This window comes from Zootoca vivipara, chromosome 4, assembly GCF_963506605.1.
Source record: "Zootoca vivipara chromosome 4, rZooViv1.1, whole genome shotgun sequence".
Taxonomy (NCBI): domain Eukaryota; kingdom Metazoa; phylum Chordata; class Lepidosauria; order Squamata; family Lacertidae; genus Zootoca; species Zootoca vivipara.
The window spans coordinates 100,966,597-100,992,235 of NC_083279.1; the positions used below are offsets into that span (position 1 = coordinate 100,966,597).

The 25,639-nt window shown below is 45.7% G+C and overlaps 3 protein-coding genes and 2 pseudogenes across 3 annotated transcripts in view; 1 reads left to right on the forward strand and 4 right to left on the reverse strand.

Annotated features, from left to right (window-relative positions):
• LOC118085569 (zinc finger protein 850-like) overlaps nt 1-2,144 on the reverse strand; it is a 55,934-nt pseudogene extending 53,790 nt beyond the window's left edge.
• The window catches only part of LOC132592062 (zinc finger protein 883-like), a 77,902-nt gene extending 69,378 nt beyond the window's left edge, over nt 1-8,524 (reverse strand). The window contains exons 1-5 of the mRNA XM_060274144.1: nt 8,240-8,524; nt 4,411-4,903; nt 4,112-4,205; nt 3,780-3,862; nt 3,535-3,661 (exon numbers count right to left, since the gene is read on the reverse strand). Of these exons, the coding sequence (XP_060130127.1) occupies nt 3,535-3,661; nt 3,780-3,862; nt 4,112-4,205; nt 4,411-4,812 (706 nt within the window). The 5' untranslated portion in view covers nt 4,813-4,903; nt 8,240-8,524. The remainder of the gene's footprint in view (nt 1-3,534; nt 3,662-3,779; nt 3,863-4,111; nt 4,206-4,410; nt 4,904-8,239) is intronic.
• A 5,052-nt stretch (nt 8,525-13,576) lies between these two features.
• On the forward strand, nt 13,577-14,517 carry LOC118085019 (olfactory receptor 52K2-like; annotated as a pseudogene).
• Nucleotides 14,518-17,808: 3,291 nt separating this feature from the next.
• LOC118085018 (olfactory receptor 51G2-like) lies at nt 17,809-18,744 on the reverse strand. The gene has a single exon (XM_035115273.2). It carries the CDS (start codon nt 18,742-18,744, stop codon nt 17,809-17,811), a length of 936 nt encoding a protein of 311 aa, XP_034971164.2.
• A 1,876-nt stretch (nt 18,745-20,620) lies between these two features.
• LOC132592047 (olfactory receptor 51A7-like) lies at nt 20,621-25,493 on the reverse strand. Its single transcript, XM_060274021.1, has 3 exons — nt 24,951-25,493; nt 21,462-22,426; nt 20,621-20,687 (listed from the first exon to the last, which is right to left on the reverse strand). Exons 1-3 carry the CDS (start codon nt 25,491-25,493, stop codon nt 20,621-20,623), a joined length of 1,575 nt encoding a protein of 524 aa, XP_060130004.1.
• Nucleotides 25,494-25,639: the final 146 nt, after the last annotated feature.

Sequence of the window (25,639 nt, forward strand, 5' to 3'; positions counted from 1 at the left end):
ATATATAACATAAAATCAAACAATAATCAAATTACTTTCTAAAATCAGGTCAGAATCAAATTAAACTCTAATTAATGACTTTCCGCAGGGTTAGGGTTGGGAACAGTAAGTCATCATCAATAAATATTGTATTCAATAAACATTGGCTGTGTGTTATAAAAGGAATATGGATTGTGTTCGCCCACCTTCTTGATTTTCCCTGGCAAAGAAAATTTAACAACAACAATCTTTATTACGGTCCATAGACCCAACAATTCATTACCAAGCGATACACAGCTAGGACACCCCGCCCTCAAACCACTCAGACATCTTACTCAAATTCGGAGTAGGAAACATTAGTTCTTGTGACCACCGATAAAAACTTTGCAAAGAAAATTTAAGATACTTAAATCATGGTGCCCAGAACTGAGCACAATATTCTAGCTGGGGCCTGACCAAGGCAGAATAAAGTGGTACTATTCCTGCCCTTAATCACATAATGCATGCACGTGATTGGAATGGCAATGCCTATCAACTGGGGCGTGGCCCCATCCAATATTTTATGTGGGGGCAAAGACCCCTCAGCCTCAAAGAGTTGGCTCTTATTCCCTACAGCCACAGGTCTCAGGACAGGTACAACATAAAAAACAAAATACACATCTTTAACCCACCTCCCAACCACATTTTAAAACAACATTAGATGTCAGTCAGTCAAAGGCCTGGCTAAAGAGGTGTGTTCTCCCCTGGCCCTTAAAGCTGTACAATGAAGGGTTTATCCACACTTTCAATGGATTCTTTCATGGTAACTGAGAGAGGCCTTTATTCTGAAGCTCTTTCCACATTCCACACACTGATAGGGTTTCTCCCTTTTTATGAATTCTTTGATGGGAAGTAAGATCAGAGCTGTTCCTGAAGCTCTTTCCACATTCCCCACATTGATAGGGTTTCTCCCCTGTATGAATTCTTTGATGGGAAGAGAGATAGGAGCTTGTACTGAAGCTCTTTCCACATTCCAAGCACTGATAGGGTTTCTCCCCTGTATGAATTCTTTGATGGGAAGTGAGACTGTGGTTGTGCCTGAAGCTCTTTCCACATTCCCTGCATTGATAGGGTTTCTCCCCTGTATGAATTATTTCATGGGAAGAGAGATAGGAGCTCGTACTGAAGCTCTTTCCACATTCCAAGCACTGATAGGGTTTCTCCCCTGTATGAATTCTTTGATGGGAAGTGAGAGAGGAGCTCTGACTAAAGCTCTTTCCACATTCCCCGCATTGATAGGGTTTCTCTCCTGTATGAATTCTTTGATGGGAAGTGAGATTGGATTTGTGACTGAAACTCTTTCCACATTCAATGCACTGATAGGGTTTCTCTGTTTTATGAATTATTTGATGGGAAGTGAGATGGCCACTCTGACTAAAGCTTTTTCCACATTCTCCGCACTGATAGGGTTTCTCCCCTGTATGAATTCTTTGATGGGAAGTGAGATGGTTCCTGTGACGGAAGCTCTTTCCACATTCCACACACTGATAGGGTTTCTCCCCTGTATGAATTCTTTGATGGATAGTGAGATGGCGACTCTGACTAAAGCTCTTCCCACATTCCGCACACTGATAAGGTTTCTCCCCTGTATGAATTCTTTGATGTTTGGTGAGATTGCAGTTCTTACTGAAGCTCTTTCCACATTCCACACACTGATAGGGTTTCTCCCCTGTATGAATTCTTTGATGGGAAGAGAGATAGGAGCTCGTACTGAAGCTCTTTCCACATTCCAAGCACTGATAGGGTTTCTCCCCTGTATGAATTCTTTGATGGGAAGTGAGAGAGGAGCTCTGACTAAAGCTCTTTCCACATTCCCCGCATTGATAGGGTTTCTCCCCTGTATGAATTCTTTGATGGGAAGAGAGATAGGAGCTCATACTGAAGCTTTTTCCACATTGCAAGCACTGATAGTGTTTCTCTCCTGTATGAATTCTCTGATGGGAACTCAGAGAGGAGTTCGTACTGAAGCTCTTTCCACATTTCACACACTGATATGCTTTCTTCCCAATGGGATTTCTTTGATGTAAAGTGGAATTTGAACTATTTCCACATTCAAGATATTGATACGGCTTCTCCATTGTGGGGATTTTATCATGGCCATCCTTGTTCTTGATTTCCAGTCCCTCACTATCTACAATGAAGAGAAATGGATTAGAGCCTCAGGCAGAAATTAATGAAGAATACTTGTTAACACTGATAATAGAGGAATATCACAAGTGGCTTAGATGGATAGTTTTACTGAAGGGTTGGGTACATTTATTAACCCGGATCAACTGACAGCCTTAGGGGAACCTGTGATTCGATAAGCCTGGCTCTTCTCTCAAATGGATTTTGTTTGGCTCCATCATGGAATCCCCTCCATTTCCAATGTCAGTGTTCTCTTTGGACAACCAAAGACTGACGGGAGGAAAATTCAAAACTGAAAACCTGACAGAAGCTACTTCAATTTCCCTAACAACTCTGAAGTTTGCAGTTAAATGGCCTGGAGAGTTCAGACCAGGCTGATCCTTGTTTAATAAGCTGCAACTGGAGGAAGAACATGTTCAGAATATTACCCTGTTTGTCCGAAAATAAGACGTAGCCATAAAATAAGCCATAGCAGGATTTTTAAGCATTCAAGGAATATAAGCCATACCCCGAAAATAAGCCATAGTGATAGGCACAGCAGCAATGCTGGCCACGGCAGGAGGAGGGGAAAAAAATAAGACATCCCCTGAAAATAAGCCATAGTGTTTGTTTGTTTTTGAGGAAAAATAAATATAAGACTGTGTCTTATTTTTGGAGAAACACGGTATCTCTGAGAGGACGTGCAGCTTTCCGCACAGCTGGTCAGAGGCCAGCAAGAATGACTCAGCTTCTCACAAAGAGCTGAATTCTGCCTGGTGATAGAAGCCTAGGAACAGCTAGCTGATTGGCTTAGAGACACATAAAGACTGAGGCCAACATGTGTTCGTTGTTTTGGGTAGAGTCTGAAGATGGTGGAGTGTGTTGGAGTTTATAGAGATAGAGAGAGAAGTATTGATCTATGTACTGTTTGTTGTTTTCTTGTAACTAATGCTGTATATAGTTACTCAGTACTAGTGGCAGTGAGTTCCTGTGTCTATGCTACTTGCCTTCATCTGCGACCAAGAAGTTTCCGCTGTGCCTGCCCTTCTCTGCTGAAGTCCAACTGGTTTAGTTGGCATTTATGCCAGGTTCAGTCTTTAACATAACATTCACAGAAAAAACAGTATTTGCTGTTCAAGGTTTGTTGTGGGAATATTGTAATCCCAGGTGTTTTAAGGGGGGCGCTGTTGAACTCTATGAAAATATATGAGGTTCATCACAAGAAGGTATTTTTTGACCAGGCTTATGGTTTACAGAAAAAAATACGATTTGCTGCTTATTGTGGGGGTGTTAGGTTCCCAGGTGTTGTAGGGGGCGCTGTTGAGCTGTGTGAAAATATATGAGATTCGTCACATAGAGGTATTTTGTTGAATTTCCAGGCCGATATGACGATCCCACAGGGAGCCTTACCAAGAGAGGCCACAATCCCACAATTCTCCTCCATGACGTCCTTATGCAGAGCTCTTTGGTCAGGATCCAGCAACGCCCACTCCTCCTCCTTGAAACAAACAGCGACATCTTCAAAGCACACTGGACCCTAAAATAAAAAGGGAAATGTCCTCCTCTGAGACCACACTGTTGTTCACAACCACTCCTTGAGCTATGACATCGTTCCACTTCTTGTCCTCTGTCCCAACAAGGCAGGTTCCCCTGACCTGATCTGGTTCCACAGCCGCTGCTTCCCTTCTGTCCCCATTCAAAGATGGATGAAGAGGTCTAGCCAGCATCACTGTGTCACCTGCAAGAGAAAAAAAAGTTGGAGGCCCAGAGTGCCGTGCATCTGGAACAACAGATGGGACTTTGAGAAGGTCTCTCCTGAGTGCATTCGGATGTTTGGGCACATTTCATATGTTAGTTGTGAGAAAAAAAATAAATCTCCTCTGGGCTCTTGGTCCCAACTATCTCTCCCCCCCCCAAACAAAAGGTGAAAACACCCTGCAGATTATTTAGAAAACCAACAGAATGGGGCCAAACAGAGAAAAACCACCTTCCTCCCTACGCAGTGGCCTCTCTCTGGTGTCCAACGGAGGCATCTCTGTCTCACAGGAATCCAGGTCCATTTCTGCAAAGAGATCCTTCTCCTGAAAGAGCAACAAGGATTCAAAACAGTGAATGAATGTGAGAAATATTAGATAGAGAATATCAAAGACACAAACAATAAGGGTGTTAGATCTCATTCCATGGATGCCTTCCCTTAAAAAGGATGGGCCATCAGCAGACCATTATGGGACGTTCTCTGTCCTGTTTGGAGCCCCTTTTGAGTATCCAGAGGAAAGTCTCTCTCACCTGCTTTCTCTCCTCTGCCTGACTCAGGAGGAAACCTTCGGCCAGGGCCACCGCCTGGGAACTGGTCTCCGCTCCGCATTCCCTCACCCAGATCTCCATCTCCGGGGGAAGGACAGCCAGGAACTGCTCCAAGATCACCAGGTCCAGCATCTCAGCTTTCGTGTGCCTTTCTGGCTTCAGCCACTGGTGGCAAAAGTGGTAGAGTCGGCTGCAAACCTCTCGGGGTCCTTTGGCCTCCTGGCAGCAGAACCGCCTCAACTTCTGGCTCTGCACCTCTGAGCGGAGGGTGTCCTCCTCACCCAGGATCTTCTGCACAGAGTTTTCCCAGAATCCCCCACTGGTCCCAGTTTGGATGTCACGGCCTCTTCCTGCTTCAGGGCCAGATGAGTCTTGCTCATCCATCTGTGCTCTCAGGAAGCCTCTAAGATATCGGAAGGAACCCTTTGGTCTTCTGCCAAGTTCTGCCTGTGCTGATGAGAGGCACTAGCAAATCCTACAAAGCAAATACATTGTTCTGCTATAAAGTTTATACACTCTCTTCTTTCTCTCTCTCCGCTGAGTACCCAAGAATCCTACAAAATCCCTTTGTCAATAAATATACTATGGAGAAAAAAACATTTTAGATTTTTTTTGGGGCAGCAATGCCAAAATTGTTCAAACCTCAAAACAACAAAAGAGGTTAAACAGGGATGTATTCTGGCCCCTCACCTGTTTAATATTCATATTAACTCTCTTATCATCCAGATAGGCAGACTCGCATCCCCCCAAACTGACGAACCAAAGGACCCCCATCTTACTCTATGCAGATAATGCGGTCATTCTGTCACAGACCCGAGTTGGCCTAAAAAGAGCATTAAACAAACTGGCACAATACTGCAAGGTGGAACAGCTTTTAGTGAACTTTCAAAAAACTAAAATAATGATATTTTCCAATAAAAGGAAAACATTTAGCTGGCAAATAGATAACCAACCTATCGAGCAGGTGACCTGTTTTAAGTATTTGGGAGTAGTCTTCCAATCCTCCAGGAGGAACACGGCGCATATTAAACATGCATCCTTGATAGCACAAAGGAGTGCTGCTGCGATTGTAAGATACCATCGCTCAACAGGGGGGAATTATATCCCAGCAGCCCTCAAGTTATTTGCGGCCAAACCACTAGCCCAACTACTGTATGGCGCCCCATTTATGATAACCTCTAAATTGGATGCGTATGAGAAAATCCAATCGGGATTCTTAAGATCTATATTCCTCACGCCCAAATGCGTTCCTAATGCAGCCTTACGATTGGAAGCTGGACTACAGGAAGTAGAGTCCAAAGTATGGCAATCAGCTCTATTGTACTGGCTAAAAGTGAATAAGACTCCAAACGGCCTTCTCCCCCTAATCTTCACTGATAGATTCCGATCTACATGGGAGCAGACCATCCAAAAGAAATGAGTCTCGTATGGACTGCCGGTGGGGTCCACTCTGTCCATGGGATGGGAAAGGGCGAAAAAGCTAATTAAGGATATTGATCGACAAAACAACTTAACCCGACTTTCCTTAATACATAGACAACTGTACGAGCATCGATTAAATTGTCTAGATAATTATTTTAAAACGTTAGAAAACCCGAGATATCGGTGGGCCTTCACTAGGGCTCACTTCAATGGTCTACCCTCGGCGCTGTTAACCGGTAGATATCTCCAGATTCCGGTAGAACAGAGACTATGTCCCTGTGATAACAAGGAGATTGAATCTATAAGCCATGTACTCCTCCATTGCACATTGTATCGAGACATGAGGAAGGAGTTAATCGATCCCTTGTTTAAAAACTTACCAGGCCGCTCAACAGAAACCCTTACTAGATACCTGCTAGCGGATTTTGACCCAGAGTGCACTAAGAATGTAGCTAAATTTTGTTATTACGTGTCAAGACTAAGACACACCGTGACATCAATCAATAACAGTGATAAAGCCGCCTATTAATTCTCAGCGGATAATAGTTAAAGGGAACTATCGCTCATTATCGCTCATTGGCCTCTACTAGAGCCAGGGCCTTTTCAGTACTGGCCCCAACCTGGTGGAACGCTCTTTCCCAGGAGACCAGGGCCCTGCGGGATTTGTCATCTTTCCGCAGGGCCTGCAAGACAGAGCTGTTCCGCCTGGCCTTTGGGTTAGACTCAGCCTGACCCCTGTGTTTTTCTCCCTCATGGCTTGGATTTATGGCCTACTTGAAATGAGGCTGCACTTTAAATTTTAATACTGTATTTTAATCTGTATTTTAACTAATTGTTTTTATGTTTTATTGTGGTTCTGTTGGTGTCAGCCGCCCTGAGCCCGGTTTTTGACTGGGGGGGGCGGGGTATAAATAAAAATTTATTATTATTATTATTAAATTTTAACCTAATTTTAATTTAAAATAGGATTATGAAACAAAATTGTTCAAAGATGATACTTAAGAACTATCTATTTTATGTATTATTGGTTTTCTTTTTCTTTTTTTGCTGGTCTATGACCGTAATAAAGATATTTAATTTAATTTAAAAGTTGCAGTAAGAACATCCATGGCTGGAGATGTTTTCTGATGTTATGGTATGCCCTGACTGCCAGGAATTTGCCTGGGCCAAGGACACGAGTTTTGTGAAAGGCATAAAGAAAAGAAACAGTGAGTTTAAATTAATAATCTGCCTTTGAAATGTACATGTGCAAATGTGCCATTTTTGTGATATGGAAGGAAGTGGGTGAAATCTAAGAGGAGTCAGACAGTGAATAAAATTCTCAGGCTCCTTTAAGACCCAGATGTGTTGAGTCCATGTTCTCTGCTTATGGATGATGTTTTATTCTCTGAGCTTGGTCTGACTTACATGTGAAACCCATTTCCAGATTGTTTTATTTAATGCTTTGATGTGTTGCAAAATCCAGGACTGTCCCTGTGAAATAGGGACACTTGGGGGGGGGGGTCTGCATCACAGACCCCATTCCTTCCCCACAGGAGAAAGGGAATTTAGTCTACAAGCAACTATGAAGAAGAAGAACTGAGCAAAATAACAGAAGCATTGCCATCATAGAGGAATTTTGGAGTTTTAAAGACAAGCTAGGCAGTGTCTCCAAGCAGAGTCTGCAGCTGCTGGTTCATACCTGAATTTCTTGCAGATTCTCCCACTGAGTAAAGCAGAATGCAAGATGGGGGGGGAGGGGAGCCAGCTAAATCTGGTGAAAAGAGCCAGAATCACTTGCTTGTCACTACCAGCGATGAATGTGATACAGCAGCAAAAGAAAAAGAAAAAAGCTAGTGCTATTCTTTGCAGCATCCACAGAACTCTAGAGTTGAGATCAGGGGACGTCACATTCCTGCTTTGTCCTGCCTTTGTGTCATCCCCCCCCCCCCCCCGCAAAGGGGAGCAGAAGGCCAAATGAGTGGAAGGAGAGGAGACTCACCAGATCCCAGAAGGGGCAGCCATGCAGCCCTTACAAGAGAGACACAAAAGCTGACTGCCAGGGGAGTCATTTGTATCTTGTGAAAAATGGATGCTTGGCTCTCATTGGGGTCATCACCTGGGGGTCCTTAGGAGGTGCTCCCCACCCACCCACCCACCCACCCCTTCTTCTGTCTCCTTTCTTGCACTTGGACTCTCTGCCGCTCCCAAGTCAGAATCCTGGGGTGGAGTCACTTTTTCTTTGCTCTGAGGGCCAGGTATGTATCTGGCCAACCCCCTGAGGGCCAAGTGGGTGGGGGGCAAGACATATCCCTTGAAATTCAGGAGGGAAATTTATTATTATTATTATTATTATTATTATTATTATTATTATTATTATTATTATGCTGTTAGACAGCTTAACACACACAGTCATTGATGCCAAGGTCCCTGGAGGCTCAGTGAGTAGCAGCGCCCATTTCCGGCTCAGCTGGTTTTCCGGCAACAATCCCTTTGGGACAGAGAGGATGTGGTCCTGGGATGCCAGGCTCTGGGTGCGAGGGGATTGCTGCAGTGGCCTCCGTGTGGAGCTGCCCTTGGAGACGAATGGGAAACTGGTTTGCAATGCAGCAGCCAGACTTTGGGCTGGGATCCCCCTCTTCATTCCTGGCCTTTCTCTCCCACCTTTCCTCCCTCCCACCTCCTAGTGGGTCTTTTAATGGGGGGGGTGTTTCCTAGTCCTAACCCTAACCCTCCCTCCTCCTAGTGGGTATTTTAATTGGGGGGGGGGGGCTAGTCCTCCTCCCCGTCCAGCTTTGGAAAACCATTTGCACATGTTTCCTCTGTTGTGCAATGACGCTGAGCGACGTCCCACAGAGTTAAAGTCCCAGGGACTCCTTTGTTTGAAGAAGGGAGATTTCGGGGGAGTCAGTTTGGGATCCTCTGGTCTCCAGGAAGGAGAGCGTTGCAGACCTCGCCCCCCCTCCCTGGCAGGACCCTCTCCTCCCTGACTTGGGTTTGTCCCCCCCAGGCACCTGGGGACCCCCCCCGTCTCCCCACTGCACCCTCTGGGGGGGGGAGAGAGGAGACTCACCCGACCATCCCAGGAGTGAAGGGACAGCGATGCAGCCCTTGCAGGAGAGACACCAAAGCAGGAAAGGAGGACTGGGGAGGGAGGGAGGGGCCTTGGCTTTGGAGGACCTGGGAATCCCCCTTGCTTCCTGTCCTCTCTAGGAAGGCAGCTCGTTTCCCTTTAACCCTTGCAAAGCCGAGGGCGTCCATCTCAGCCCTCTCTCGCTTGGCAGAACCTCTGTTGTTGTTGTTGTTGTTGTTGTGTATTTGTTCATTTTTATGGTCATCAAATTCATATTACATGTTGATTACCATAGTTTCAGCATTATACATAGCATATGATGTATCTAGTTCCAAATTCCCCACACCTATACCCAAATACCCATGTGAGTTCCTTCACCCACGTGCATGATGTCAATAATAATAAAAATAATAAAATCTTTATAAAAAAAGAAAGATTATTATTATTATTATTGGATTTTGGGGGGCCTGGCTACGCCAATTCCCAGTGATAGAGACAGGAGGGGGGCACATAAACAGGGTTATGTTTATGCCCGGTGAGAGTGGAACCAATGCCCTCAAGGGAGCCTGTCCGATCCTGTGCCTTCGCTCCAATTATAACTAGATACAATGTATCCGGACCACCAGAGCTGTTTCAGAACACAGTGATCTGCATTAGAAAAAACCCCAGCGGTTTTGAGAAATCATAGGAAATCATTGCTTTTATGGATCTCCTCAGTTCCAATGCCATTCCGTGAAGGACTCCCATTCCGGTCAAGGACTCCCAGACTCCCCAGGCCCAGCCATAATCCCTTAAGGGTGGTGTTTCAGCAGATAATCGCTGGACCATTTAGGTAAAATCTTCTGTCATTCACATCCCTCCGCTCTCGCCCAGGTGATAAGCTGTGCACACCTGGATTTTATTGTTTCCCCCTTGTGGGTGCTCAAGGGTCCCCTCCTGATACTTGCCACCATACTTATCTGTACTTACCATAATGCTTATCTATACCAAGAGTCGTTTGTGAGTCATTACCTTATGTTAATCCTGTTTACCTGTATGTAAATGTTTTCTGTACCTCCCCTTTTCTGACGTTTAGCTATGTAATAATAATGTAGGTATGGCACTTTTGAAATGCATTGTGGGATGGTGGTGGGAAGTTTTAAAAGTTCTTGCAACCCTGCTCCCGTTGTTCAGTCTTGGCTTGAACCTGCTGCGCAGTAATAAACCTTGCTGGTGGCTGGACTCCTTCCATTCATTCCGCAGTGGACTGCGGGCCCTTGCCCGACGAGCTGGGTGGCAGAGCAGCCTCGCACCCAGATTTTCCGTAACATTTGGTGCCGAAACCCGGGACTTTGTGGTTCTCCCGGGCGGCTGACCGGGGGACCCAAGGTCTTCAGCCGGCACCAGGTCCTTTTGCCTGGAAAGACCCCTTTGGACCCTTGGCCATTTTGCAAGTCTCAAAGGATCCAGCCAAGGAGCAAAGGCAAAGATTAGCTTAAGCAACCTTAATGTTGCCCCTGCATAAACATTTACATTACAGGTGAAACTCGGAAAATTAGAATATCGTCAAAAAGTGCATTTATTTCAGTAATGCAACTTACTATTTTTAATTTTTCTTTTAATTTTTACAAATGCTTTCTTTTGGAAATTCCCCAGTAATAAAACAAATAGTTACAATAATACAAAATAAACATCGCTATTTCTCCTGAGAAATCTCTATGTGGGACATTTCATTAATTACATTCCATTTATAATTGACCCGCCTAACAACAAATAATTACAATTACAACAAATAAAGGCTTGACATATCTTGCTTTGCATGTCATGCATCTAACTCATATATTGGTTTCACCTTTTAAGTTGCATTACTGAAATAAATGCACTTTTCAATGGTATTCTAATTTTCTGAGTTTCACCTGTATGGTCACACAGCTTCCCTCCCCCCCCCAAAAAAAATCCAGGAAATTTAGTCACAGAAATATTTTAAACTCAGGTAAAATGAGGCATCTAGCATATTCTTTGTGAAATATAAGCATCGTACGGACCCTAATGGCCTTTTCTTCAAAATGTACTGAGGGATTTACATTTTGAACAAACAAACAAAAATCGTGTTTTGGATGGGTATGACAGCCAAGAATGCTAACGGACCTACCTTCAGATGCTGGCCTCAGCACACTCCAGGACTGAGGCATCTCTGATGGGCCTGGCATCGTGACCTTGAAGGAAAAGGGATTTGGGAATGTTTGGCTCAGTTTTCCTCACTGCTGGTGCCAGAGAAAGTGAGGTAGGAGGACTCTGAGTAGCCCAAGAGAAACCAGCTCGCCAGGAGGAGTCAACATGAGACTCTTGGTCCAAATTCAGAGGGCAATCGATTGGAGGGGTGCCATGCAAACGTTTCAGCAAACTCTGGGCTTGGTATGTGATAGGCAGTCCTAGAAACTGCAGTCCTAGAAACAGTGGACAGTGTTCTCGAAGCTACGAACATGAGTTTGACCAAACTGTGGGAGGCAGTGCAAGACAGGAGTGCCTGGCGTGCTCTGGTCCATGGGGTCACGAAGAGTCGGACACGACTAAACGACTAAACAACAACAACAGAAACTGTGGAAACTGTAGCTAAGAGCTGAGTGAACAAAGAGTTACTGTAATTGCATCAGAATATTTGAGACCTTGGCATCAGAAGTTGAGGGAACTGACTTGTTTTATTGGGGAGGGGGGAGTCTAGAGTGAGTCAGCAGAACCTTATAATGATAGCATTGGAAGGGATCCCCGAATGCCATTTAGTCCAGTCATTTCTGCTCACTGCAGGAAATTCAGAGCTGGGATATCATAAGAGCTGGTTGCTCATTCACTGCTCAAAGAGCCTCCCAGAAAGGAAGGGAGCCCACCCCACCGTCACTCTAGGAAATTTGGAGGGACCGGGGAAAGTCCTCTACAAGAAGTGAGGGCTGCTTATATTTTACTTTTCTGCCTCTTACTATTTACTTTTCGTGCAGCATCTCCATCAATTTGACATCATTCTCAAACAGAGGGCATCCTCCTGCTCCCCAATTAGATAATTCCTCCAATTGTTTATCTTTTGACATCATTGCATTGGTTTTCACATGGTGTTAACCGCTGCTTTGGACTTCCTTTTGGTAAGAAAATTGAATTCAGCTGAATCAGAGAAATGGATGGAGATAGTAGGATTAGTAGGGAGACACTCATGTTTCTCCCATGGGTTCTAGGCACTTACTTGGAGTTCAGTTTTCTTGGAATGAAGGCCATCAGGGAGTGTGGTGTCTTTACGATACATGGTTGTGAGCACACACCCCATAAGCATGGAGGAGCTCACTGCATTAATACCCTAACACACAGGTGTCAAACACAAGGTCTGCGGGCCAAATCCGGCCCGCCAGACCTCGTCATGTGGCCCGTGGGGAAGGAGGACGATGCGGGAGGCAATCCTCCTCTGAGGCCGCCGCCGCTCAGCGGGAAGGAAGGGGCGGCGCCCAGAGGCGCCTGCAGCTTCTGATTGGCTGCAGGAGATTCCAGCACAGCTTCTGATTGGCTACAGAAATTTCCTGCAGCCAATCAGAAGCTGCGGGCTCCTCTGGGCGCCGCCCCTTCCTTCCCACTGAGTGGCCAAGAGCGGGAAGGAAGCGGCAGCGGCATGGAGACTGCCTTCACCACCCATGCAAGGTAAAAAAGGGAAGCCCCTTTTTTTTCTTCCCCCTTCCCCGAAGCTGCTGGTGTGTGTGTGTGTGTGTGTGTGTGTGTGTGTGTGTGTGTGTCAGGCCCCGTTTCTTCGGGTTCAAGGGGGTTCATTCACAGGGGGGGGGGAGGATAAGGATGAGAAATGGCGGCAACGGTGCACCTCAGCCGGTCCTCAATCTTTATCTTGAACACACTCCACGTCCACGCACACCCTCTCCAGTCTGGCAAAACTAATTGGAAGTGTTTACCAGCCTCCAATTTTCTCCTTTGGTTGTTAGCAGAGCCCTGACTTCAGTGTCCCCTTGCAGTTTTCTATTGTACATTTGAATATCTACTTGCCATTATTCTGACTATGTTTCTGCTTTCAGGGCTAGTTATTACTTACATTATTACAAAAAACAGTAATAATTGAATGCAGTGACAATAATTTATGATAATAAAGAGTGGACACATAGTCCTACAGATACAACCGGCCCTTTGAGGGTGACCAAACTGCTGATGCGGCCCCTGATGAATTTGAGTTTGACACCCCTGCCCTAACAGATTTTGCTCTCCATTAGTCACAGGTTTGGATCCAGCACAGAGCAAGCTGGTCTCTGTGTCTCCAGCTTCTAGCCTACTTCCAGCAGTTCACAGACAATGCACTCCTATTGTTCTCTCCACCTGGCAGCTTTGTGGGGAGGCTCACCCATTAGCCTGGATTGCATCATCTTTTAGTTGTAGCTCTTGCAACCGAGCTCATTCTTTTGAGATGCTGACACTTAAATGGCCAGCTAAGAACATTATCTTACCAAGAAATCTGTCTGACCAGTTCAGCAAACTCCTCTTGTCAGATTCTAACCTCACTGGGTACAGGACCCCCAAGAACTGGAAGGGACTTGTGACATCCTACAAACTGACTCCTCTTCAAACTCACAATATTGTCTGGGATCTTTCTTTGCAGGCTCAAAGACATACCATGGCTGCTGTTCAGTGAAGCCTTTCCCAGGAGCTCAGCATACAATGTTGGCTTCCAACTGGACCCTGCTCCACCCTTCCACCTTCATGCTGGTGGGCATTCCAGGCCTACAGGATGTTCAGATCTGGATCTCCATTCCCTTCTGCTGTCTCTACATCCTCACCCTCCTTGGGAATTGTCTCCTCCTAGTAGTTGTCAAGAGAGAGCCAAGCCTCCATGAGCCCATGTACTTATTCCTCTGCATGCTGGCAGGTGCTGACCTGGTGGTCACCACCACAATTGTGACCACAATCTTGAGTATTTTCTGGTTTGGCCATGGAAGCATCCATATAAATGGCTGCCTGGCCCAAATCTTCTTGCTCCACTCCTTCTCAACCATGGAATCGGGGTTCATCTTGGCCATGGCCTTTGACCGCTACATGGCCATTTGCAAGCCTTTGAGACATGCGGCAGTCCTGACCAATGATGTGGTTGCCAAGATGGGACTGACCATTGTGTTACGGGGGGCCATCCTCCTGAGCCCTCACCCTTTCCTCCTTAAATGGCTCCCCTATTGCAGAGGCAACGTCATCTTGCACACATACTGTGAGTTCATGGCTCTGATGAAACTGACCTGTGTGGACATGGGGGCAGAGAGGGCCTACAGTCTCCTGGTTGCTTTTCTAACTGGGGGGCTGGACTTGGTGTTGATCATCCTGTCTTACATCCTCATTTTCCAGGCTGTCTTCCAGCTCCCTTCCAAGGAAGCACGGGTCAAATCTCTTGGCACCTGCAGCTCACACGCCTGTGTCATCTTGGTCTTCTACACTCCAGCATTTTTCTCCTTCTTAACCACCGGTTTGGTCACGTGGCTGCCCATGTCCACATTCTGGTGGCAAATATATACCTGCTCCTTCCACCCATGATGAACCCCATTATTTATGGAGTAAGGACCAAGAGAATCCAGCAGGGCCTCTTCAAGATCTTCTGTGTGAAAACCAGATAAAAGGCCAGGAACTTGGAGCATCTCTCTGAGTTCAGCTGCATCTAGTTGCTGGAAACCACAGGAGAAGAGAAGGCTCTTCATTCTCTGCTTCCTAGTTTCCCACAGGCATCTGGCTGTGGCCACTGCGAGAATAGGCTGAGAACTGGATTGGCCATTGGCATAATCCAGGAGTCTCTCCTTAGATTCTCAACTTGTATAGAGGTGTGAATAAAGCAGCATATCACACAACACCAGTCAGCCTCCAAAGACCTCTTTCCAAAAGAACAGGAGTGCAATGGCTTATCCACACTCAGTTTTGGGCCCTCTCTTTCCAGGCAGAGCTTTAACGCTCCGTGTCTGAACATGTTTTCTCCGCCCTGCAAAAACCTGCTCTTTAAAGTTGAATTCTAGATTTTGGAGTGCCCCCCCCAAAAAAAAATAGAGGCAGTTTTGGCACCAACTCTTAGGTCATTTCAGCACCATGTAAAGGCATATTTGCTTTTCCTGGCATTTTTGTAGATCAAGAGTGGAATGGGAATAGACAGCCTTGCGATGGTAATAATGGTTTAGTTGCTCAATATTTTTAACTTTGTAATTTATGACGCTTATATGAGTGTGCGTATTTCAGTTTGTGCGTATTTCAGTCCGAGGGAGGGAGGAGCTTCCCGCTGGCGTTCAAAATGCTGTGGAAGCTGTGGCGGAATAGGGCCTGATGATGATTCCAGTTCATCATGAGTTAATCTGTCACTCCCATGATAGGCAGGTGTCCCCTGGGAGGCGGAGCTAGAGGGCATTCTAAATGGCAGTTGGGGGTTGGCAGTTGGCAGTTGGGAGTGGGCAGTGGGGAGTAGAGTGTCAGAGAGAGATGCAGGAGCTGTATTACCAAGTCTGTGTTATATAAAAAGACGGTATGTGCTTTTAAGAACCAAAGAAATTGATGTTCATAAGTTAAATAATAAAGTTAAATGTGCTTAAACGTTCACTGACTCGGCAGTGTCTCAGTACCTTCAGAGGTGTGATAAAGAGGGGAGAACAAAGCTTTCCTGGGGAAGAGGAAACTGTTTGCTTTTTCTCCTGTCATACAAAGGGCTGGTTAGCGAAGCCAAAGGAGCCACATAGTTGCCTAAGGGAGAGGCACATTGTAGCAGTAGGGATCCATGGGAGGGAGACCCCACTGGTGGCAATAGGTTTCGAACGCAGTGCCTGAGGTACTCTGGAGACAAGTCCAATTTGGACACTGGAGGTTTTTCTCCTGTTTGTGGAGAAGCACAGGGAGAGCCTCTGTTGTTAAAGCAGTGAGGGGCGGGAAACTGGGGGATCCCTCACAGAAGCCAGAAGGAGGATTAGACTAGCCAACTGCCCTCCTCGTGGAGAGCTGTGCATTTCTGCTTGCAACATGACGCTGTAATAAAAAGACTATAAATCTATCAACTGCTTGTTAATTCTTATCTGTGAAGTTACCGAAGGAAGGGGAGGACTCTGCACACCTGACACAAGGAGGCAAATGTCCAGTGGCAGCAGCTGGAAGAGCCTGTGCTGGATCGGGCCAGTGGCCCATCTACTCCAGCCTCCTGTTCACACAATGGCCAACCAGACGCTCCTTATGGGTAACTTGTAAGCAGGATTCAAGCATAAGAGCAACTCTCCCCTCCTGTGTTTCCAGCAACTGGGACTCAGAAGCATTCAACTGCGGAGGCCAAGTTTAGTCATCAGGGCTAATAGCCATCTACTAGGAATGTGTCTAATTCTCTTTTAAAGCCATCTAGGTTGGTGGCCATTCCTGCCTCCTGTGGGAGGGAGCTCTTTTCATTTATCTGTCCTGAATCTTCCAACATTTAGCTTCATTGGATTTCCACAATTGCTAGGTGTTAGAAGAGAGGGAGAAAAACTTTCCTCTGTGCCATGCATAAATTTATAAACTAAGATTATGTTGTCTCTTGCTTAAATGCTGCAACCTTTCCTCAAAGGAAAGTGCACCTTGGCTCAGTATTGCACCCCAGGGGATAAGGTTGAAGAAGTAGGAAGGGCCACAAAACACAAGATCATATCTGAAACAATTTCCATTGTTTACTGAGGCAAAGCATGTAATGCAAATGCAATTACGAAGTGGATGTAGCCAATAAGGAACAAGGTAAAAAGCCAATACATGGTGAATAAAATGATTGGCATCCGTCTGTCCCAGAAAACAATGGAGGAGTGCGCCTTTGAAGGTGAAGTCAAAGTGTTGGAAGATTGCAGCACCTGCTGTGGCTACAGAGACTGATTCAGGAGATACATGTTTTGTTGCAGGTGGGGCAGTGTTGGTATAGGCCAGGTTCTGCCCACGTCTCAAGCCCTTGAGCACAGGCTAGGCGACTGGAGCACCTTCAGCATAATCCAATAGCCTGGACTCACAAGTGCAATCGTGAGCACCAATTCAGCACAGCAGAGAATAACACGGAAGCTTGCTGTGGAGGTTTGAAACATACCTCATTTTATTATCAAACAGACTACTACATACTATAGAATACTACTGGCTTGCATGAGTGTTACATTCTTCATTCAGCCACCTTATCTCTACAAGATAACATCGAAACCCACACTGAGTCAGGGACGGAAGAAGAGAAGAGCAGTCCCCCCCCTCCTTTCTCAAAACATCAGATCACCAGATTCTCGTAATAGGAGGGGTGAAAATGTCAGCAGTGTATGGTTGTGCTGCTGCAGATGCAACAAAAATAATAAGGAATTGGGTAGAAATTTATTTTTTATTTATTTAATTTGTACATCACCCTTCATCCAAAGATCACAGAGCATTTCCCATTAAAATACAAAATGAGAACACAAAATATTATAATAAAACCAAACCAAACCAAACCAAACCAATAACCCCACTCCCAAGAAATAAATGGTTATTTAAGATTCTAAAGCCTTAGGACAGGGACTGCCTTATTAGTGGTCTTTGTAAGACATTCTGGGAGGTCTTTTTCAATCTTTGTTGTTGTTGTTTAGTCGTTTAGTCGTGTCCGACTCTTCGTGACCCCATGGACCATAGCATGCCAGGCACTCCTGTCTCCTGTCAATCTTAGACACCTTTTCAATCTTAGACACCTGCATTTCAGACACCTGCTGCTCTCTCCATCCACCCAGGACATGGATCAAGACCTCACCAGGAACATAAGCTAAGCCTTGCTGGGCCACAGCTGTCCTCATCTGACCCAGAGTTCCCAACCATGACCACTGAAACTGTTGCAGAGTGGCTCCCCACCACCACCACCCCTTTGCCAGCAAATGTCAGAAAAGCATAACAGGTTCTAAGAATGAGGAGCTGGTCCTTCACTTGGAGAACATCTGGATTATCCTGGCCCGAATCTGCTTTGTTTTCACACTGTACACAACAGGGTTCATTAGGGGTGGCACCAGCAGGTAAATATACCCCATGAAAATGCGGATGAGGAGAGGAGAATCCTCCCCAAACCTGTGAATGACAGAAACGGCAATCATGGGCATGTAGAAGATCAAAACGGCGCAAATGTGGGAGACGCAAGTGTTGAGGGCCTTGAGCCGCTCCTCCTGTGAGGCGATGCTCAGGACCGTCTTGAGGATCATGATGTAAGACAGCAGGATCAGGAGCGAGTCCACACCCACCGTGGCGACGATGACGAACATCCCGTAGATGCTGTTGACCGTGATGTCTGAGCAGGCCAGCTTCATCACCTCTGGGTGCACACAGAAAGAGTGGAAGAGGACATTGGACCGGCAGTACCGATGCCTCCTGAGAAGGAAGGGCAGTGGGAAAATCAGGGCCACACCTCTGAACACAAAGGCCAGCCCCATCTTGCTTATCCTTGGCACAGTTAAGATGGAAGCATATCTCAGAGGGTTCCGGATGGCCACAAGGCGGTCAAAAGCCATGGCCAAGAGAATGGAGGATTCTATGAAGGACAGTGTGTGGATGAAGAACAGCTGAGTGAAACAGGCATCCAGACTGACTCTTCTGGCGTTGAACCAAAAGATGCCCAGGATGGTAGGCATGGTGGTGAGGGATATGCCTAGGTCTGCCATGGCCAGCATGGAGAGGAAAATGTACATGGGCTCATGGAGGCTTTGGTCTGTTTTGATAATGAACAGAATAATGGCATTTCCCAAGATGGAAATGATGTACATGGAGCAGAATGGGATGGAAATCCAGATGTGGTTGGACTCCATGCCAGGGAACCCAGTAAGCCAGACCACTGGTGGCTTGGGCTTGGTGCTGTTTTGGAGATCCATGATGTGGTCTGGTGGGTCCCTCAAGGAGCATCGGCCTCTTGACTGCAAGTAAGGAAAAGGTGTCCTACTACCAACCAACATTGGTTAGGGCATGAAGAATATCCAAGGAGTTCCTTACAGCTTTTTGTCCTTTCCTGTCTTCTGGAGATGGGACCCCTGAGAGGAAAAAGGCAGACAAATGGTAGTAACTTGATAGCACAACTGCCTGAAAGCTGTGGAGGCTGGTAGGGCTTAGGGAAGTAGGTATTGCCAGAGCCAACAACAGGCAGAGCCAACTCATTCTATTTTTGTCCAAATCTTCTTCATCCTCCCTGTTGAACAAGGGGCAACAGGGAGGCTAAGGCAGAGGAAGCCAGCAGCCAGAGGAATCTCATAGGCTGGTTGTATGAAAGAAGGCAGGGTGAGGCTAGATGGCCATCTGTCAGAGATTCTTTAGCTGTGATTCCTGCATTGCAGGAGGTTGGGCTAGATGACCATTAAAACTGTACTCTATTGTTCTACGGTTCAAATAATGAGACTGTGAGTTCCCTTTTGCAGGGAATATTCCGATTTTGTTGTGGGTAGAAAAGAGTACTGTCTACTTCCAAATGCCAGTACAAAATCCAATTCAACTGTCTGGAAGTGAGCTTATGTAAAAGCTAGAATTGGGCTCATTGTAGAAGAAAGAGTTGTGCAAGTGACTTTTGAGGAGCGGCAAAGAGGAGGTATGAGTTCCTCAGCACCCTAAGTGAATCCCCTCTAGAGATCTTATCTTTCCCCAAAGCTCTCTCCACGTTTTGCACCCAGAAATGCCCTCTCTCGCCCTCTCTCTTCTTGCTTGCTTGCTGCCTGCCTCCCTTCCCAAAGGTGGAGGCTGTATAGTTGTGCAACCAAATAATTTATTTGTTTTATTCTACTTATTTCACAAATTTATCCATTTGTAAAACAAAACGAGACAAAACCTCAAACGAAAACAGAACAGTAAAAGCAAGAGAGAGAAAACATAGCCCTACATTAAAACACACAAAAGGTATAAATCAAAACAGATTAAAAAATACCTCAACTTTCTAATCATCTGGGTAGGCATTTAAAGTTGTGAGATGTTGTAGCTGAATACGCAAGGTGGGCAGAAAACATTCAAGATCTGGAAAAAGCCTTACGATAGCAAGGGTACCAACTCTACAGTTCTAGGATTGTAACATAGCCATTGATATCCTAACTACCCTCTGTGAATTTGTCTAATTTCCCTTTTAAAGTCATCCAGGATGGGGGCCATCGCTGCCTCCTGTGGCATTGATTTTACATTGTGCGAAGAAGAATGTAGTCTGTCCCGAATCTATAGCTGCTCTTGATTTGCTCTATTGGCAATGCCATGGCTGTAGCCCAGCGGTAGGTGTAAAAGATCCCCAGGAGTAGCTGCAGCAGAAACCTGTGCCTGAGACCACCACTGGTGCCTGACTCTGTATAGGGCAGCCTCTTCTCTGCTTGGACCAGCTTCCCTCTCTCTGCTGATGGCTCCATCGCTTTCCTCTTTCAAGACCTAGCTCCTCTACACACCTTTCTCCTGGACCACCTTAGCCCTCCTCGCTTCACCTCACCTTCCTTTCTCCAGACCACTCTTTACTTGTTCAACTCTGGCTTCTCCCCCAACTACCTGCATCTGATGCAGACCAAAGTCTCTGTGCAGGAACCAGATCACTCTCTGGATACCTAGTGCTGTAGGTATCAGTGCCAGATCATACTAGAACGTAAAAAGCACCTGCTGGATCAGGCCAATGGGCCATCTGGCCCAGCATCTCCTTTTCACAGTGGGCCACAAGGAGAAACCCACAAGCAGGATTCAAACACAAGAGCACTTTCTCCCCACCTCCACGGTAGTTTCCAGAAGCATTACTGTCTATGACTGAGAGAGTGAGAGAGTGATTGTGTTGCGTAGTCCACAGACCTTTATGGTTCTTCCCAGGGTGACACCTCTGAGGCCTTTTGTCCCTGCGGGAAGGAGGAAACTCTGCCAGCTTTGAGCCTCCCAGCAGGTACCTGCTTGTAATTGCCTCCCTCTGCTGACTCCGCTGGGAGATGGATCTGCACTTAGTGCCAGAGGTACCATTTAAAGTAATGCTCCCCAGTGCTCCAAAGTTTGGTTTAGAGGGTGGGACAGCAGAACAGAGTTTTGCGGCACCTTCAAGACTGATCATGGCAGAAACTTTTGTGGACTAAAGTCCACCGCATACAATGCATTTGAAGTGGACTCTGGTCAATGAAATTTTTATCCCGTGTTAAATTTGTTGGACTTGCTATATGGAGCTATGCAGCTTTGTGTGAATGCAGGAATTCCACAAACAAACAGTAGAAAATTGGTTAAAAACGTTATTAGCACTGAAACAAGACCTTCCATTTCCTTTCTAGACATGGATTGCTTCTGTGTAAAGAAAAGGCAAATTCTATGGCCCAAATTTGCAAGCCTGTGTTCATTTTACATAGAGATTTCACCTGGCTGAAGATGGAACTTGCTCTCAAGGATGCTGTTTTGCTATTGTATGTTGAAGTCATGGCCACAAGGAATGTGCATTGTTTTAGGCTGGGAGCAGATACAAAGAGGGGAGTAAGTTGAGCTGGGAGATCTGAACTATTGGGAAGGGCAATGGATCCCTCATGGAGCTGGCCTCCCTTCTGATTATGCAGCAGAGCAGGTGGACAAGAGTCAATGGACCCTTTGGGTCAAGAAGAGCTTTGCAGATATCCTTTGGCGCACCTCTTTCATTTTGACACAGTAGAGCATGGGGTTGAGCAAAGGTGGGGCCAGGAAGTGGATGTAGGACAACAGAATGTGGAGGAAGGGCGGGGTGTGGAGCTTGAGGCGGCTGATCAAGGACAATGCCAACATGGGGGTGTAGAACAACAGGACCACAGAGATGTGGCAGGCACAGGTGTTGAGAGCTTTGTGGCGCTCGTCCAGCGAGGTGATGGCCACAACGGTCTTCAAGATCCAGATGTAAGACAAGATGATGAGCAGTGGGTCCAGACCCATAGTGGAGAAGACTACTAAAAGCCCGTAGATGCCATCCCTGCTGGACTTGTGGCAGGCCAGCTTCATCACATCTGGGTGCAGGCAGTATGAGTGAGAAAGGGCATTAATATGGTGGCAGTAAGTCAGCCTCTTGAGAAGAAAGGGGATTGGCACATGCAAGGCCACACCCCGGAGGCCAATGGCCAAGCCAATGTGGACCAGTCTGGAGCTGGTCAAGATGGAGGTGTACCTCAAAGGGTAGCAGATGGCCACAAAGCGGTCAAAGGCCATGGCCAAGAGCACAGAGGACTCCATGATGGAGAACGTGTGGATGAAGAAGAGCTGGGAGAGGCAAGCGTCCACACTGATCTCCCTTGATCCAAGGAGGAAGACACGGAGCATTGTGGGCAGGAGGGCTGTGGCCAAGCCCAAGTCACAGGCAGCTAGCAGGGCAAGGAAGATGTACATGGGGGAATGGAGGGCTGTTTCCGTGATTATGACAAAGAGGACGGCCCCATTCCCAAGAAAGGACAGCAGGTAGGCTGTGCCCATGGGGAAAGCCAGCCAATATGGGGTGGATTCCAGTCCAGGGAAACCCATCAGGAGAAAGAGAAGCCCAGGGAGGGCAGTATTATTAGGGTGGTGAAGAATGGTGTGATTACTCATTGTTGATGGAGGGTCTTGCAGCTCCATTCTCTAGAAAAGGATGCGAGAAACAAGAAGTGAAACAATTGTGCATTTTAGTTACAGGTAGGTAGCCGGGTTGGTCTGCAGTAGTTGAAACAAACAAACAAACAAAAATCCTTCCAGGAGCACCTTAGAGACCAACTAAGTTTGTTATTGGTATGAGCTTTCGTGTGCATGCACACTTCTTCAGATACACTGAAACAGTGAAGAAGAAGTGAGCGAGGTAGCTCAGTAGAGAAGAAGGAGGGGCAGAACTTTAAGTGAGCTGGGAATGACAAGCTGAAACCAAAAGACACGAAGAGCCAATCCAATGCTACCCTTATGGGGGAAACCAGACCCTCATAGGATGGCTCTGCAATCTCTTCTTGCTGTTATTATTCTTCCCGCCACTAATCCATACATAAGCAATACTCTTTTTGATTTTACTATTTCCTTAGCAATAGACTCAATAAAAATACCTCTGACTTTTTTTTGAAGCTACACTGCAATAATTTCTTCAACTCTTCGTATACATTGTTCCAGAAAGCGCTGACCTCTTCACATGGCCACCACATGTGCATATAAGAACCATTTTCTTTCTCACACCTCCAGCATGTGGGTGATCTGTTTTTATACATTTTGTCCATTTTTTCAGATGTTACATGCCAGCTGTACATCATTTTAAAGATATTCTCTTTCAAATTGTAACAAATTGTAATATATCATACAAGTGTGAGATGTATTTCCCTTTATTTTGAGTTAATACTTTTTCAAATTTTGATGTTTCCTCTGCTATTCCTATTTTTTTCCTCCTCAATAAATCTTTGCCTTATTTGGAAATACTGGAACCAGTCTGATACATACTCTTTAATTTCTTCATATTTTTTCAATTTTAATTCCCTCTTTTCTCCCTTCCACAATTGTTTTGTATGTGACCCAATTCCTTTCTATATTTAATTTTTTAACTGCCGTTGCTTCGGCCAGTGATGTCCATAATGGGATCTTTGGTTCCAGTATTCCCTTAAATTTTGACCAGATATTATATAATGATTTTCTTACTAAATGATTTAAAAACCCTTTGTGGGCTTTAACTTTCCCATAAATTAAATAGGAATGCCACCCATGCCAATTCTCATAACGCTCCAGGTCTAATACATCTGGGTTTTTTAATGTTATCCACTCTTTTATCCATAGCAACCCTGCAGCAGAATGGTAAAGTTCTAGATCAGGTAGACCGAAACCTCCTCTTTCTTTCCTGTCTGTTAAAAATTGTTGTTTAATTCTCGGTCTTTCCCATTCCATATAAATTTGGCTAGGTCTTTCTTCCATTCCTTAAAACATTTCATTCCCCCTAACCCTAACCCGGAATGGTTTGAAATAAATACATCATTTTCGGGAGAATATTCATCTTGACCACCGAGATTCTTCCCCAGAAAGAGAGGTACAATTTATTCCATATCTCCATTTATTTTTTTAATTTCCCTCCATGTTTTAACATAATTGTCTTCATATAAGTTGATACTCTTATTGGTAATCCACAACCTAGATATTTTGCCTTATTTTTAACCTGAATACCCATTAGCTCTTGAAATTCTTTCCCCCCCTCTGCATTTAGATTTTTTGTTATTAATGTGTTTTTTTGTAGTTTATTTTCAGCCCTGCCACTTTACCATATTTTTGGATTGTTTCCGGCGCCACTGGTATATTTTCTTTCGGATCCTGTGTGGTTATTATTAGGTCGTCTGCAAACGCCCTTACTTTATAAGATCTTTTCCCAATTGTTATTCCTTTTAATTTAGAATCTTTTCTGATGTTTTCTAATAAGATTTCCAATACCATAATGAAAAGTAGGGGTGAGAGCGGGCATCCCTGCCTTGTCCCTTTTGTTATTTGGAAGCTTTCTGTCAAGTTCCCGTTTATTATTAGCCTCGCCCTTTACTGTTCATAGATAGCTTCTATTGCTTTTCCTAGTCTTCCTCCTATTCCCATTTTCTCTATTTGAGTTTTCATGAAGAGCCACGACACGTTGTCGAAGGCCTTTTCTGCGTCCAACAACAAAAGGGCTCCTTTATATCAGATTTAAATTCTAGATGTTCTATTATGTCAATTATATTCCTTGTATTGTTCAATATTTGCCTTCCTGGTAAGAAACCAGCTTGATTGGGATGAATTGTCTCTCTTAATATCTGTTTCATTCTATTCAATATCACTCCCGCAAAGATTTTATAATCAGCATTTAAAAGGGATATTGGCTTATAATTAGTCATTTGTTCTAAATCTACATCCTCTTTCGGCAACAGTGTAATATACGCCTCTTTCCAGGAATCCGTAATATTTCCTTTTTGCAATATTTTATTCATTATTTCCTGCAGATGACTCACCAATTCCTCCTCAAATTTCTTATAGTATTCCAGAGGCAGTCCGTCTGGTCCGGGAGATTTCCCGGGTTTTGTTTTTCTCATTACAGTGGTACCTCTACTTACGAATGACTCTACTTACAAATTTTTCTACTTATGAAGAGAAAAAAATAGTTAAAAAATGGTGGCGCGCTTACGAAATTTTCGACATCCGAACAGCCTCGCTGCCCTGTGCTCGCCGCCGGATCGAGCCCTTGCCACTGCTGCCGCTGCGAGGCTGGCCTTCTGCTGGCCTCGTGGGATCGGGCTCTTGCCGCTGCCGCTGCGAGGCCGGCCTTCTGCCGGCCTCGCGGGACTGGGGCCTCGCCACTGCTGCTGCTGCAGCGAGGCTGGCCTTCTGCGGGCCTCGCAGGATCGGGGGCTCGCCGCCGCCACCGCTGCTGCAGGGCCGCCTCTCCTGTCCTCGGCTTTTCCGCTCGGAGCGCCCTCCGCCCCTCGCCGTCGCTCCAGCCTAGGCGCCCGCCCAGTACTTCTGGCCCCGTCGGGAGAGGCTCCGCATCGCCGCCGCCTGCACCGTGTCCGCGCGAGCCAAGTCCCACACGGCCGACCGCAGGTGCCCTGGCTTGGCCTCCGACGTCGCCAGGACTGCAACTCCCATCACCCCAGCAGCGAGGGCCCGATCCTGTGAGGCCGGCAGAACGGAACGGATTAAATTCGTAAGTAGAGGTTCCACTGTACATTCTTAATTTCTTGTACTGTTATGGGAGTGTCTAATTCTTTAACTTTTTCTCTTATATTAACTGCCAATTGATGGTTTTCCAAATATTGCCCAATATTTATTTTCTTATATAACTCTTCATAATAATTTACAATTTTTTCCATTATT